This window comes from Chinchilla lanigera, unplaced genomic scaffold (assembly GCF_000276665.1).
Source record: "Chinchilla lanigera isolate Chin_1 unplaced genomic scaffold, ChiLan1.0 scaffold00054, whole genome shotgun sequence".
NCBI classification, from domain to species: Eukaryota; Metazoa; Chordata; class Mammalia; order Rodentia; family Chinchillidae; genus Chinchilla; species Chinchilla lanigera.
In genome coordinates this window covers 10,407,962-10,422,716 of record NW_004955455.1, presented here as the reverse complement: position 1 = coordinate 10,422,716, position 14,755 = coordinate 10,407,962, and the positions used below count along the sequence as shown (strand labels likewise).

The 14,755-nt window shown below is 49.8% G+C and overlaps 1 protein-coding gene across 5 annotated transcripts in view; it reads right to left on the bottom strand.

Moving 5' to 3' along the window:
- Acacb (acetyl-CoA carboxylase beta) overlaps window positions 1-14,755 on the bottom strand; it is a 145,132-nt gene that overhangs the window by 4,723 nt on the left and 125,654 nt on the right. For all 5 annotated transcript variants that reach the window (XM_013520459.1, XM_013520458.1, XM_005396484.2 and 2 more), the window contains 10 exons: window positions 13,996-14,093; window positions 12,092-12,212; window positions 10,308-10,418; window positions 9,190-9,333; window positions 7,766-7,886; window positions 6,080-6,176; window positions 4,429-4,525; window positions 3,764-3,899; window positions 2,615-2,792; window positions 236-348 (listed from right to left, as the gene is read on the bottom strand). In XM_013520459.1, coding sequence (XP_013375913.1) covers window positions 236-348; window positions 2,615-2,792; window positions 3,764-3,899; window positions 4,429-4,525; window positions 6,080-6,176; window positions 7,766-7,886; window positions 9,190-9,333; window positions 10,308-10,418; window positions 12,092-12,212; window positions 13,996-14,093 — 1,216 coding nt within the window. The remainder of the gene's footprint in view (window positions 1-235; window positions 349-2,614; window positions 2,793-3,763; window positions 3,900-4,428; window positions 4,526-6,079; window positions 6,177-7,765; window positions 7,887-9,189; window positions 9,334-10,307; window positions 10,419-12,091; window positions 12,213-13,995; window positions 14,094-14,755) is intronic.

Genomic DNA, 14,755 nt, shown 5'->3' with positions numbered 1-14,755 from the left:
ATGGGTCCCCCCTCCCCAGGATGTCTCACTGGGAGTTGAAGCCTTCCTGGTCCCAATCATTTTGAGACAAGGGATACTCAACGGGCTCATGTGTATTTTTTACGTTAAGAGGATTTTGTTGAAAATGTGAATTTTTAAAAAAATCTCACAGCGACTTCAGCTGTGTTTGGCATCTCTCCACTTTACTCTGAACGTGCTAGAAACTGCCCACGAGGCGGCTTCAAGAGCCCCTTACCCAGCTGTTCCACAAGCTTCTTGGCCATGGGGTCGATCCTTCTTATGGTCTTTACCAGCTCCTTCTTTCGGAACTTAATCTCCACCGTTCCCTCTGCCTCCAGCACGCCCCCCCTGAGAAAAGAAGAAGACAGTCTGTATGGGGCACAGCGCCAAGTGACAGGAGTGGCAGCGAAGGAAGCCAGAGGCACTGCAGCTCAGCGGTCCGGGGATGGGCTCTGAGCCCTTGCTGCCCTGCTGGGTCCCCTCAGCAAAGTCCCTTGCCCTCTGGGCCTCTGTTTCTATACCTTCAGAAGGAAAGACTGAGCTAACTTGTAAGCTAATGTTTTCTGGACTCTGAAGAGCCCTTTGGATTTCACAAACATTTGCTTTTCGCCATGATAACCTAACTCTCCTACTCTCTCCGTGGGACACAGACCTTGTGCAGTTTCCTAACTTCTGCTCCCTAGAGTCAGGAACTTGTTTTGGAGTTCTTTAAAGCTGACAAAGCACAAGGAGAGCTCAGTATGGTCCTATATGAATGGTCCTCCCATTCCAACCTTCCAACTACCCCTTCATCTCTCTTGCCCCCTTCCTTTGACAGTTTGGAAGCCCCAAGGACTACAACAGGCTGCTCTGAGCTTCCTAGTGGCCAGAGAGAAAAGTTAACAGTGACCTTAGATGAGTGTTGCTCAGGATCCTCAGTCTTCCAGGAGGACTGACCTCAGCAGCCCCGTGAGGGTCAGGACCATGAAGACAGAACAGGCATGGCTCATCTGCCCCCGTGCCCCAACACCCGACAAAATGCCTGGCACACGGTACTCAGTAAGTGTCCACTGAGTTAATAAATGAAGGACAGAGTGAACATAGGAACCATGAGCCTAAGTTTGGGGCAGAACTACTACTGAGGCCTTCGCACCGGACACGGAGTGCAGCAGTGCTCCCTGAGAAGGCGCCAATCAGTGTGCCGCAGCCATTGCTGTCCTCTCCCCTTCCAGAAGAGTGCCCGGGATACATCCCCCCTCAAGAAAGTGCCAAGGGCTCTCTCCTGTGAAGAACCAGCATTCGGGTTAGGGTCAAGGTTACAGGTCAGAGTCAGATTTTAGATTCAGGAGTATGTTAAATACTAAGGTATTCGTTCCACCATCTGTTCAGTTGGTATTTCCTGACTGATAGTCCAGCACTGTGCTGGGCCCTGGTTTATAAACAAGACTCAGAGACTGAGGACATCAGGGACTGGGGAGAGCAGCTTGCCTGACATGGGCAAGGCCCTGGCTCGCAGCTCTAGAACCACCACCAAGAAAAAAAAGATCTACAACATACCACATTTTCCTTTTTATCCTGGCCCCCAGTGAGCCCAGGTGATCCCCTGCCCCGCCTTTTTATTTTTGCAAGACTGAGGCTTGAACCCAGTGATTCATCATGCTATTGTGTTTGCCTGAAAATAAGACCTAACTGGAAAATTATCATTCTTTTTTTTTCTTTTGGTTTTTCTCCGGTACCGGGAACCGAACTCACGACCGTGCGCTTGCCAGGCAGGTGCTTTGCCGCTGAGCTAAATCCCCAGCCCCGAAAATTATCATTCTTGAAATGCCAGCCCCAAGCCCCTTGCCTTACCTGCCATCACTGAGTAGCCACTGAGCAAGAGAATAGTTAGGTATGCTCTTCTGCATGAAGCTGGCCGTTGCCATGGTTACAAACAGCGGTTATTTTCTGGTTAGGTCTTTTACTGAGGGAAACACGGTGGGTGGGCAAGTGTTCTCCCACTGAGCTCCACCCTTGACCCTTTTTAATTTTTCTTTTGAGGTTGGGTCTCACTAGGTTGGCCAGGCTGACCTTGAATTCAAGATCCTCATACCTCAGGCTCCTGAGTAGCCTGGTTGCTCTTTATTTATTTTTTAATTGGACGTTTTTGTTTGTGTATGTGGTCCTGGAGCTCGAACCCAGGGAACACTAAGCTGTATCACCAGTACTTTTCATTTTTTAATTTTGAGACAAGGTCTTACTAAATTGCCAAGTCTAGTCTCAAACTTGTGACCCTCCAACTGCAGGTAGCTGGGGTCACACGCATATGCCACTACAAGTGAGTAACTTTTTTGGGGGGGTGAGTATTGATACTGTTGTCCAGGCTGTTTCAAATTCATCTCGATCTTGCCCCAGCCTCCTTGGTACTGGGCATGTACCACGGTGCCTATTTATCTTTTCTTTTGCAGATTCTTTGGGAAGGAGGTGAGTGTAAGTTCTGGAAGAAGATACAGTTCCTCCACCACTTCCTCGCACCAGCCCCTAACTCTGCTGAGAAATTCCTATAGCAAAGGAGGCTCTCTGTCCAGGAAGTGCTGACTGCCCCGGTGGTCCCCAGCCAGGGGCTCAGGGGTGACAAGTGCAGCAACGTGCCCACCTGCTCTCTTTGTCCGCATACATCTCTATGCACAGGGGGTTGATGGTGGTGTCCAGGACCACCCAAGAGCCCCCGCGGAGCTCCGAGTAGGGTGGGAGGTAGATCAGGATGGGCTGTTTGTACTGCTGGAGGCCGTCCACAATGTAGGATCCAAATTTCAGCACCTGCTCATACATGTCTGCAAAGCAAGACAGCAGTCTGGTAAGGGGACTTTAGGTCCCCATTTGTGCACACACAAAACCACAGCCTCGGCTGTCCTGGGCTGTGAGAGAGCCTGTTTGTCTGGGAGACTTGGAGGGCACTGGGGACTGGCTCAGGTACAGACTGTTCCCTAAGTGGCCGCGGGACCTTGGACAGGTCACTCGCCTGGCACGGGCCAATGTCCTCATCTGTAAAGGGAAGCATAGGAAGTCACCCACTTCTAAGATCCCGTCCATCTCAGACTGTATGGCCTCCCTCATGACTGTCCCCACCGGTCACATGTTTCAGGCACACAATCCCTCCTGGACCAGGACCTGGGCCCTCATCTCCCACCAAGATCCATCCTCCCTGTGCCTGGCCCCCATGTGACAACAATGCAGTGACCTCATCAACTGCAAGAGCGCCATGTGCCACGGCTCAGCGCACCGGTTCCTCCCGGGGCCCTCGGAGGTTGGTACCACTCTCATCCTCTTTCACGAAGGACGGAAACGACGGCTCAGAGAGGTCAGCCTGCCAGCAAGGACGCACAGCGCATCTGCCTGCCTCCCACCCCTCGCCTGCCTTGGCACCCACGGAGAGCCACCATCTCTCCCGACATGCTCGGTGGCTTTACACGGCCCTTATACAATTCTAGGGTCACCTGAGGCACCGTCAGCCCCAAGGGATGCAGAGAGGCACCCGTCCTCCTCAGCTTACCGTGAGGGAGGTGACTGCCCCGGTCACTGGGGAGCTCCTGAGGTCAAACCCCTGTCATGCTACTCAGAATGTGACCTCCAGGAAGTCACGCTGCCTCCACTGCTCAGCCCCTCATCTACAATTCTGGGTGGGGTCCCTAGAACGGCCTCCTGTCCTCAGGTTGGGGAGAGGCCCAACATTATAAGGTGACAACGGGAGCGAGCCGAAAACTGGCATCAGCACGCAAAGGGACACAGGCAGAGTCAGCCTCACCTTTCATGCCCCCAGAGAAGCCCCTCCAGTTGGCAAAGATCATCAGGGGCAGCTTCTCCCGGCTGAAGTCCTTGATGGCCTGGGCCGTCTTGTAGGCAGAGTCAGAGAACCACACCTGGCCTGCCTGCTGGATTATCTGCGACACAGAGCCACCTGGATCAGACGGCAGCCCCAGACCTAGGGACAGTGCCACAGCCTCACCCCAGAGGACAGGCCATGTGAGCCCTTCTGGCACCAGTGCCAGAGCCGGGCTCCCAACGAGGGCCTGAAGCTCGCTGCTCAGGCCCAAGGGGAACCCTCTCCCTGCAGCCCGGGGAGGTTCCCAGGGTCTGCATGCACTGGCCGAGGGGGCGCCAAGCTACTCAAGGCCAAAACGCGCCTCTGCAAAGCTGACCCAGGACCCACTCCCAATCTCTGAGACAGCAGCAAGGCAGGGTGGAAGGCAGAGGGGGTTGTGGACCTTTATCACCGGGTAGGAAGAAGCAGACCGCGCAGAACGTTATCCATCCAGTCGGGGGAGCCAGAGGGGCAGGCAGAGCCTGCCAGGTCCCTACCAAGGCCACTGCTTCTCCACCAAAGGACTGGGGAAGGGATGTGCCACAGCACCAGAACCCATCCTGTTGGCAGGGCAGCTAAACCAGCAGCTAGGGCTCCCGGGCCCTCACCTTGGCCTCGGAATCCAGGTTGGCAGGGTCGGCTGGGATTACCACCTCCACGCTCCGAGTTTCCGCGGCAATCACGCCCACAGGGATGCCTCCCAGCCTGGAAGGTGAGGACATTGGCGCTGGGCGCTAGGCGCTGGGCGGCACCCGGGTGGATGGTGGGGACAGTAGGGTCTGTCCAGCCCAGGTTGCAGGGGGTGCTGGGTGTGGGGCTGAGGGTGTGTGGAGGGGAGCCCTGCTCTGACAGTTACACTACTGAAAGGCAAGGGAATAGCTCCCAAGTGACAAGAGCTTCCCACGTTGGCAGAGCACTGATGCCTCCGCAGGGGGAGAGCTGGGCAGTGCAGGGGCTGGAGCAGCAGGCGCCTCCAGGACTTTCCATGTGGAGGCCAAGGTCTCTGTCCAACAAGCTGCGAGCTGCGCACGCGACCGAGCAGTGAGCCGCAGCCAGTAAATGTGAGGGGTTGGACAGGCTGTTCTCTTTCCCTTACACTCATTCCATTTTTTTTGCAGTGCTGTGGATGACCTAGGGCCTCATGCAGGCCGGGCAAATGCTCTGCCACCGCGCCACCCCCAACCCTAAATTTCCACTGCGATCGTCACATGGGTCCTGTAGTTGCCACACTGCACAGCATGGACGTGGGCAGGGCACACGTGGAAAGGCCAAGAGACGCCGAGCCTGGTGGAGACTCAGCTCAGGGACAGCATGACATCAGTAACTGTCACCACAGCCTGCTAGCCAGCTCCCTATTGTGTGTGCCACCAGCCTGTTGCTGTCTGTCTGAATAATCCTATGAGGCGGGTGTGAGTTTCTGTCCGTACACAAAGGCAGGGCTTCCGCTAGAAGGAAGAAAAATCTGAATCTCACGTTCTTATTAAACAAGGTTTTAAAAATGGAGAAAGCATCTTGGTGCCAATAGTATGTGTAGGAGTTTAATGCTTATTACTCAGGAAGTAGATGATGGTTGCAGCCACTGTAACTCAATGAGGTCCTAAGTGCTTAACAGTAATTCTTTGGGGGTAGAGTTATTACACCCATTTTACAGATGAGGACACAGAGGCCCAGAGAGGATGAAGGACAGAGCTGGGGCTAGATCTCGGGTTCAACTCCAGCACCCGCACCTACAGCTATGATGCTGTGCCAGGAATCTGAGCAGGGATTTGTCAGGCACAGCTTTGGGCTCACTGTAAGAGAAGAACTTTCTGGCAGCTGGAGCCTTAGAAAAATTGAGGGTTACATTGCCAAAGAGTGAGCTCTTCCGCTCTGGAAGTACTGAAGCAACTAAGCCTTCTACTAGTAGTGGAGCACAATACGGCACCTGCAATGGAAATCCTGTTGTTCAATGCCTGTAGTTTTCTGAGCAGGCAACCAGGGCCACCTTCTGAGTCCCAAAGGGGCTAGAGAGTGACACTAAGGTAAGCGTCCCTGCTCAGCAGTAGTTGGCTGAGAACCCACCTAAGACCATAGAGAGACAAGTTCAGACTTCATAAAGTGGTTCATCATCCAGAAAAACCTTTCCCAACTGGTTTTTGCTTTCAGGAAATCCTGGGGCTGAGGATAAAATGGCCCTGGTAGCCCCGGGGTTTAGTGCCAGAGAGTCTCCATGCCCGGTGAAGCCCGGCGTGTGTGGCCTGCTCCCATCTTCATGGTTACCTGGCTCGTCCCACCACCACGGTCGGGGCCCAGGGTGCCATGATTTCCTTGAAACTGCCCCGGTCGAAGAAGCCGCTCTCCCAGGTCCCCTTCAGAGCTGTGGGGAGAAGGCAGAGGCCCAGGTTGGGAGGTGGATGAGGTCCCCAGCATCCACATGGCTGGGGGATCACCCTAACGACAAGCTGACTCAGACCTTGCGGCCCTAATATTCTTTTCCCTTTACAATCATGCAGATCCTAACCTCTCACTCAAAACAAAGCAAACAAAGAACATGGCTGCAAAAGCTGTATCTAGTCAGAAATTCAGTCCACAGAGCATCCGCCTCCTTTCAGCTGCCTGTCAAGGCCAGGCACTCTAAGATCTGAGTCATGGTCCTGCTGCCTCTCCCAAGAGACAGGAGAGCCGGCGGATGTCTCCCACAAGATGGGACTTCAGAAAGGGACCATCTGCCCCAACACCTCATCTGGGCCTGTGGGCTGCAGAGTAGTAGGCCCTGAATTGGGAAGAAAGTTTTCAACTTCCCGGAGAGGTGGAATATGAGGATGTCAACCGCAGCTATGGCTGGAGGGGACATGGTAACTGAAATCCACAGCCCAGTGTAAATGTCTCTGGCTATGCAAGGGAGAGAAAAGGCGAGCAGCAGGCAGTGTCTCGAGCTACAGGTGTGGAGGTGGCAAAGGAATCGGCCTCTCCAGCACTGGCCTCGTGGCTGGCCCCACACCATGGAGAAAGTTGTTGGTAAGATGCCCATTTTCCAACTGAGATAGAGGCCACCCCACTGAGTGCACCCAGGTAGGAGAAGCCCAGGGCAATGGGAAGCGGGAGAAGCAAGTCATGGACACTCTTGCTGGCCAGGGGCTGCCACAGTCCTGAGGGTCATGTCTCCTGGAGGAGCTGCCTGATGCCTACAGCAGCAGCACATGCAGTTCCAGACGAGATGTGACAGGGTAGCTCAGCTTTTCTGTCTGTTCATCCTGCTCAGATGTCATAACACATCTCCGGGAAACAAACCCATCCCTTTCAGAGGAGAGCAGAGAGAGAACGTGTTCACAGTGCTTGTACGTGGAAGAGGCCAAGGTGCCCGTCCTGGTAAACTCACAGTGTCTCCTTGCAAAGGTTTGGCCAAACGGAAGCCGAGAAGGAAGGAGGGCTGGAAACTTTAACAAATACTTTGCTGAACTGAACACTATTGTGTCTTAAATACTTGCACTAAAATGTGCACTGCAAGGCCAGGAAATTTTACAATATTTTTTCTTTACAATATGCTCAGTAGTATGTTTACCTCTTAATGAAAAGAATTGTCAGTGCATTATCAATGTTCACTGTTACATCCCTGTACAGAAATTATGATTTTGTGATCACAGTAATAAAATGTTATTCCTTGTAGAAAAACAAACAAACAAACAAACAAACATTCTGGCACATTTCCCACCTATGTGACCAGGACCTCACCTCTGTCTGTTAGCTCCAGAAACTGGAACTGTCTGCAACCCTTGCTGGTCAATGGCCCAGGAAGGGCACAGACTAAAATCTCTATCCCCGCTCTCTCTCCCTGCATTTGAGCTCAGGTATACCCTTCTGGACTATGGGATCGAAAGACAATATCTCTTTCTAAGTAGTCCTTCATCTCAGACCTAGAAAAGCAGCCTAAGTCTCCCATCCCCAACAACACACATGAGCACTTACTTGGGTGAGGTCTTCCTGCAAGCATCCACCGAGGGTCATAGGGAGCTCTGGAGGGGAAAAACTCAACTTCTCTGTCAATGGGGTCAGTGGCTGTGATGATAGGGAGTGGGCTGTGAATATCCTAGAAGACAAAGCCAGGTATCCAACTCAGTCTCCAGTGTTTGTCAGTTAGACCTATGATCTGTTTGCACATTTTTCTCCACTATGATTATGCCCGGTTATGCAGCGATATCCTCTATGTTAGCAATTATGTTATGTCTTAAATCTTACGTTAGCAATACCCTAAAATAGTTTCTGAGGCCCTTGTTCTGGTTGGAAAATGTCAGACGAAGACAGGCTACCCATGGAATCTCCTGAACTCTAGTTTTTTTCAAGTCCCGAGTGCACTCAGGGGTCAGGTACATTCAATGAAGGTGGGATGTGAAAGAAAGTCTTAAAGAATCGCCACCGTTCCAGTACCAGGAATCGAACTCACGACCTTGTGCTTGCTAGACAGGCGCTGTGCCGCTGAGCTAAATCCTCAGCCCCTTCGCCACCGTTCTATAAGGGCAAATAAAACATGTCTTGAAAGAAAGAAAAAGAAGAGACTGACTACAGAGAGCAGCAGCAGGGGCCATGCAGATGGAAAAAGGAGCACTCAGGAATGTGGTGACATTCGCTATGTTTTAACTTGGGGTTCTTAGCAGAAGGTCTGGGATAGGCTGGACACTAGAAACCTAGGAACCAACTTTTCAGAAATAAATACAATGGAGAATAAGAACGTCACTTATTTGCATAGAACGTTAGCCAGAAACCATGTTCACGCTTACCGACCTCTTACACTGCTGTCCAGTGGACCCTCTGTGAACCAGGTAGGACAAACGTGATCCCTACTGGCCACTGAAGAGACTGAGACTGAGACATCTGTCTAGTTACTAGCTAGTGAAAGAATCTGCACTGAACTAACCAGGACAATCAGTAGCAGCCCTAGGTGAGCTCTAAACATCATTTCACTTCATCGTCATGGCAACACCATAGGAGCTACTATTATCCACATTTCACAGATGAGGAAAGTGAGGCTCAGAAAGATCAAGATATTGTCCCGGGATCACACTGTTACTGGGAGGAAGCCGGGAGTCAGATCCAGACTGACTATGAAGGTTGAGGTTCTCTATTGTCCAATGTTGCCCTTTTTATCCTTTTGACAAGATCAACCGATGGCTTTCTCTTTTAAGAATGGCATCCAGATCACCCAAAAAGCAAGAATGGCTAGTCCAGAGCCAGGTGTCAGAGAGGAGAGGAGGAAGGAGCAGAACCAGTCCTGACCACATTTACAGTGCCCCCCTGACCCCCTCCCACCCCAGCCGAGGTGACAAGGACACAATTAACAAATGAACTCGGCAACAGAGTCCCCCGGGCTCGAAACTGTAGCGGGGACAGTGCACCTTTGGTATGTAGGACAGCCACTCCAGGATGGTGTACACGCCCTCAAAGTCGTCCGGGACAGTGACATGGGTGACGCCGTTGTAGTGCATGATCTGCACACCGCCCAGCTGGTTGTTGGACGTGTAGACCTCTCTTCCCAGGACCTGCTTTGATACAACACGGTTAGCAAATCCTGCCCAGTTCGAGGTCATTCCACTGTTGGAAATCAGCTCACTCAGTGGCTGCGTGCCAGAATCACCTGGGAACGTTTGAGAATCCTGGCACCCAGGCTGCACCCAGACCGACCACATGAGAACCATTAGGTGTTGTTGGTTTTAAATTTCTAGGTACTTCCAATACACAGCCCAAGCTGAGAATCAGTGATATAGCAGCTGACAACTTCGGCAATCTGGAAAGTTCTGAGGGCCCGAGAATGTGCATCTCTGACAAGTCCTCAGGTGACACGGACATAACTGGTGAAAGACTTATCACCCTCAGTGGGCTTCCAACAGATATTAAAAATTAAGACTCAACTGAGTGGGGTGCTGCAAACCTAGAATCCCAGCACTCTGGGAGGCTGAGGCAGGAAGATTACAAGTTTGAGCAGAGTTCAGGAAACTCAACGACTTAGTAAGACCCTATCTCAATTTTTTTTTTTAAAAAGGGCTGAGGATGTGACCCAGTGCAAAGGCCCTGGGTTCAATCACCAGCACCATAAAAGAAATAAGTAAATAAAAATTAAATAAAAGTGGAAACTTTATAGCAACATAGGCGATGTTTTAGCACAAAAGGAAAAAAAATATACTGAGTAAACCATGGGAAAATGCAATGTAGGAGGGGATGACACCAAAATCACAGAAGCAAAAACTACTTTGGGGGAGGCTTCCTAGTTTTCTGCAAAGTACGATGCCACTTTGATAATGCTGTTAAAATGTGAGAGAGTTAATTACACTCAAAGAGCTTAAAACTTATTTTATTGTGGCTCATAAAGAGCCCAGGTAACTGCAAATAGGAAAAGCAGCTTCTACATCAGTAGGAGTGAAACTGATTTCATATTGGGAAAAATCCGCCCTCAGACCCCAGTGCTTAAAGGATCCCCAGCCCCGACAAATCCTCCCAGGGGCCCGCTCTTGGTCACCTTGTTCAGAGCACGCGCTCCCGTGAGTATGATGTGGGAGTTTTCCACCTGGATCACCCGCTGGCCCAACCTCACCAGATAGGCCCCGATTCCAATGGAGCGGCAGGTCACCTGTGGAGACAGGGAACTTTCTGAATTCCATGAATGGAAGGTCTCTCGGTCAAAGGAGGCTGAAGTTAGGGACAGACAGCACAGCCAAAGCCACTTGTTGGAACCTGGCTGCTACTATTACTTGGACCCTAAGTGACCCCTCAAGACCCACCTTTTGCAGGCTCAGTCCCCAGCTTGGCGTTATTGGGAGTGGGCGAAACGTTAAGAGGTGGGAGCTAGTAGAAGGTCCTTAGTCACTGGGGTGTGTCCTTGAACAGGACCTGGCCCTCCTGCGTGTGCTCTCTCTCCCTCTCTGGCTTCCTGGTCATGAGGTGATTTATTTTGTTCCACCGTGTTCTCTTGCTCTGCTGTTCTTTCTTTTCACAGACCCAGAGCAATAAGGCTATTGCTTTGGCTCCAAACCCTTGAGCCAAAATAAACTTTTCTCTTTACCAGCTGGTTACCTCGGGTGTTTATTATAGTGACGGAAAGCCGAACAACACCGTTTCCTATTTTTAAAAAAAATCATGGCTAACAAATACGATGGTTGCAAAGGCAAACAGCACATCCTGAATGTTTGGCCTCTTAGAGGCTTGTGTGTAGTTCCTCAGAGCTCAGTCACGTTAGAGAAACCACAGCTTGTTACACAAACAAAAGCATACCTAGGAGTGCATGTAAAAACTGGTGAAATCCAAGTAAGGGCTATGCCATGTGGACAGTATTGTGCCAACACTGACTTCCTGGCTTGGGTCTTGCTTAGGTAAGATGCTGTCATGGGGAGGCTGGACCTGGCAGTTCTCCGCACTATCTTATAAATTCTGGTGGGCCCTAAACTATTTCAGAAGTAAAAGTCACATATGCCACATACGTGTGTAGAAAACAGGCTGAAAAAAGACACTGAGGCCTAATAACTCCCATCCTGGAGACCGAAGATTCAACAGGGCATGTAAAAAATAAGGCCTTGGATGCCAGTTTATGATTAAAGAATACCATTACCGCTGCTGTTACTCGACATATAACATCTGGGGAAGGTTATGGGGGTGGGCAGGGGAATACTCATACCACGTAAAATCACATAAAAATTCTTCCACTTGACACCTACAAATAAGAGACTAGGCCCTGATGTAAACTAACCAGCTATAAAAGGAGAGTTGTGAGATAACGGTTAACCCTGAAACTAAACTGGATTCCGATCATATTAGAAAAAGCTGGTGATTTTCTTGGGTATGTTAAAATAATTGCAGGTATATAAAAAAGGGGGGAGCAGAAATGCAGGGCCCAGTGGCGCATGCTTATAATCCCAGCTACTTGGGAGGATGAGGCAGAGGGATGCAAGTTCTAGGCCAGCATGAGCAACTTCATGAGCCCTGTCTTAATTTAAACAGAGAGAGAAAAAAAGGTTGAGGGTGTAACTCAGAGGTACAGAACCCCTGGGTTCAGTCAATCCCCAGGACCACAAAAATTTATTAAAGGTCCACCGAAAGAATTAGTGGGTGAAAAGACCCAATCAAGCAGTGGCTTTAAAATACTGTAAAACAGAGGGATTGAGAAATAGAAAGGGTCAGCTGTTGACAGATGGTGATGCTGTGTAACTGGCACATAGGGCTCAGTAGTAATTCTCTCTACTTCGGTGACTATTTTAAAGTTTCCATAATAGAAAATTGAAAAAGGAAAGACAATGGGAGAGGACTTACCATACTGATGGTGACTATCTCATCATAAGCCAAGGAGGACTCCCTGGCAATCATGCCCGAGCCCTTGACATTCTCCACACCCAGGCCGTCCTCTTTCCCAATGATGTCTAAGATGACATACCTGCGAAAAGCAAGTGCACATTAAAGACCCAGCGCTGACCCCAACAAATCACGGCAGACGAGCATCCCATGGACCAAGGCAGGGGAGACGTGCAAGGGAATATATCAGCCAGAGCAGAAATGGAAGCAGGTGTCCAAAGCAAGGCATAGTGGCACACATCTGTAATCCCAGCGCTCTGGGAGGCAGAGGCAGGAGGATAGCAAGTTTGAGTCCAGCCCAGGTAACTAGCAACTTAGTGAAACCCCTTCTCAAAAGAAAAAAAATTTTAAAAAGGGCTGAGGATGTAGCTTAGTGTAAAGGCCAGAAAAAAAAAAAAAAAAAAGCAAGCCAGCAGGAGTCCAAGACCCTCATTTGCACTGGTGCTCAAATCCCTTAAAGGTGAAGTACAACATCAGCTATGACCACCCTTTTCCCAGCCATAGGTGTCTGCCTATCCAAATGCTGGCTCAGTGAAATGTTACCCTTGCCAAAGTGACCTAGACCAGCCTCCCGTCTACAAAGAGATGAGGTAGACAAGGGGAAGCCATTTACTTCATGACCAGTCACTCAATCATGATCCCATGGCCACATTAAGTAGGAGAAACACTGTCCAAATGAATCCCTGTTAAAAATTCACAAGGCCTTATTATGCGTTACAGACTCTCAGAAAACCTGCAGGAAGGGTGCTTGTGAGATTTCATTTAACCTGGTGTTTCCCAAACATATTGGACTGTGGAAATTAAAAAGATAATATTTCCCTCATATCAGTAACACTCCAGAAAAATCACATCTGGAAAATTCTAATTGGGTTGATCCCATTAAGAAAGACATGATTGGCCCTGGAGAAAACATTGCAGAGCTTTTGACATCACCAGAGAACATCACCAGAGTCCTGTGTCTCACCCTCCTGACCTTCCTGAGTTGCCAAATGACTGCTGCATCGGTTTGGATAGTTTGGTTGTAAAAAGGGAGCCTGTAGCTCCTGGGACTTCAGGAGAATCCATTCCACTTCTCCACCAATTGTGAGAAAAGGGTGACTTATTTTTGGATGACCTGGGTAGGTTCACCCTGGGAAATATCCCAAATGGTTGTCACCAGTGTCCCAAATGGAAGCTCACATGTAGTTGTGCACACCTGCAATCCCAGCCACTTGGCAGGCTGAGGCAGGATTGACAACTTCAAGGACAGCCCTAGGCAAGTTAGTGAGATCTAATCTCAAAATAAAATTGCAGATAAAAGGGTTAGGGATGTAGCTCAGCAGCTGAGCTCTTGCCTAGCATGCATGAGGCTGTGGGTTCTTTGCATAGTAGTGGACCCTTGGCTTACAAACTCAATTCGTTCCTGAGGACTGGTCGTAACTCAGGTTGTCAATTGAAGGCTCAGGCTCCTCTACACAGCCTTCAAAGTCTCTCTCCCATATACAGGCAGATCTCAGTGTCCTTAGAGAGACACTGGCCCAGGATTTCTCAATTAAGCCCATCAGGAAAGGATGCTGTAACGTTCCTTCCAGAACTCTTTAAGGGTTAGATCTGTACTGAGACCATGTGGAAGCACAAGCAGCCAGCATTCGGGTCATATATTAAAGACTTTGGTCGTAAGTTAAAATTCTGGTCATAACCCAAGTTGTTCGTATGTCAGGCTGGTTATAACTCGAGGGTCCACTGTACTGCCAAAAAAAGAATGAAGCTCAGGGCTCCTATTGTACAAACACCACCCCTTTTTGGGGGCAAAAAGACAAGAGTCCACAGTACAGGCTGAAATTAACCAGGGACACCATCAAGGCACTACCTGAAAAGTCATTTACCTGGATTCTCCTCCTTCCTCAATGTGTTTGCAGTGCACAGAGTTCAGGGAGCTGATTCTGGTGTAGTCTTGGGGCGTCAGGTACAAGTATTTAAATCCCTTAAAAAATACATGTCAGTGAGTAGCCTATGAACGCAGTTCCCAGCTACTGTCTTTTTGAAAAAAATGTCAACACTGTCAGGTGGATAGTAATAACGTGCTGATACCATGTTAATGTGCCACTGTCAGCAACAAATACTCCCACACAGCTACAGACAGAACGTCTGCCCTGAGCTCACACCTTCTACTCATCATTATAACACAACCTCATGCTCGTCCTGGTCTCTCCGCTTCAGCATTTCTCAATCTTTTCATCATCATTCCACTAAGGAATTTTTTTCCTTATTGCTAGCAGCCCCACGTAAAATTTTAATACTAAAGATTGTTATGGTTTGTGTCTGCATGTCCCCTCAAATCCTCATGCAGTCATGGGGCGGGCTTCTAGAGTTTAGGATTGATTCATGGTCCAGTGTTGGGATTGTGATGGGAGTGCTACACCTGCCCTGGGGTGGGTAGTTTGCATACAATATAAGGGAAGGAAAGAGGCTGCTTGCTGCCCATCCTCCCTTTTGCCCTTGTTGGTTTGCTGTCTTCCATGAACGGTTGCCCTCTGCCATGTGCCACCCTGCCTTGGAGCCACCCGTGGATGGACTGAAACCTCCATAGACTGTGAGCTAAATAATCCTTTCCTTCCTTCATTTTGGGCATTGGGTATTTTGTCT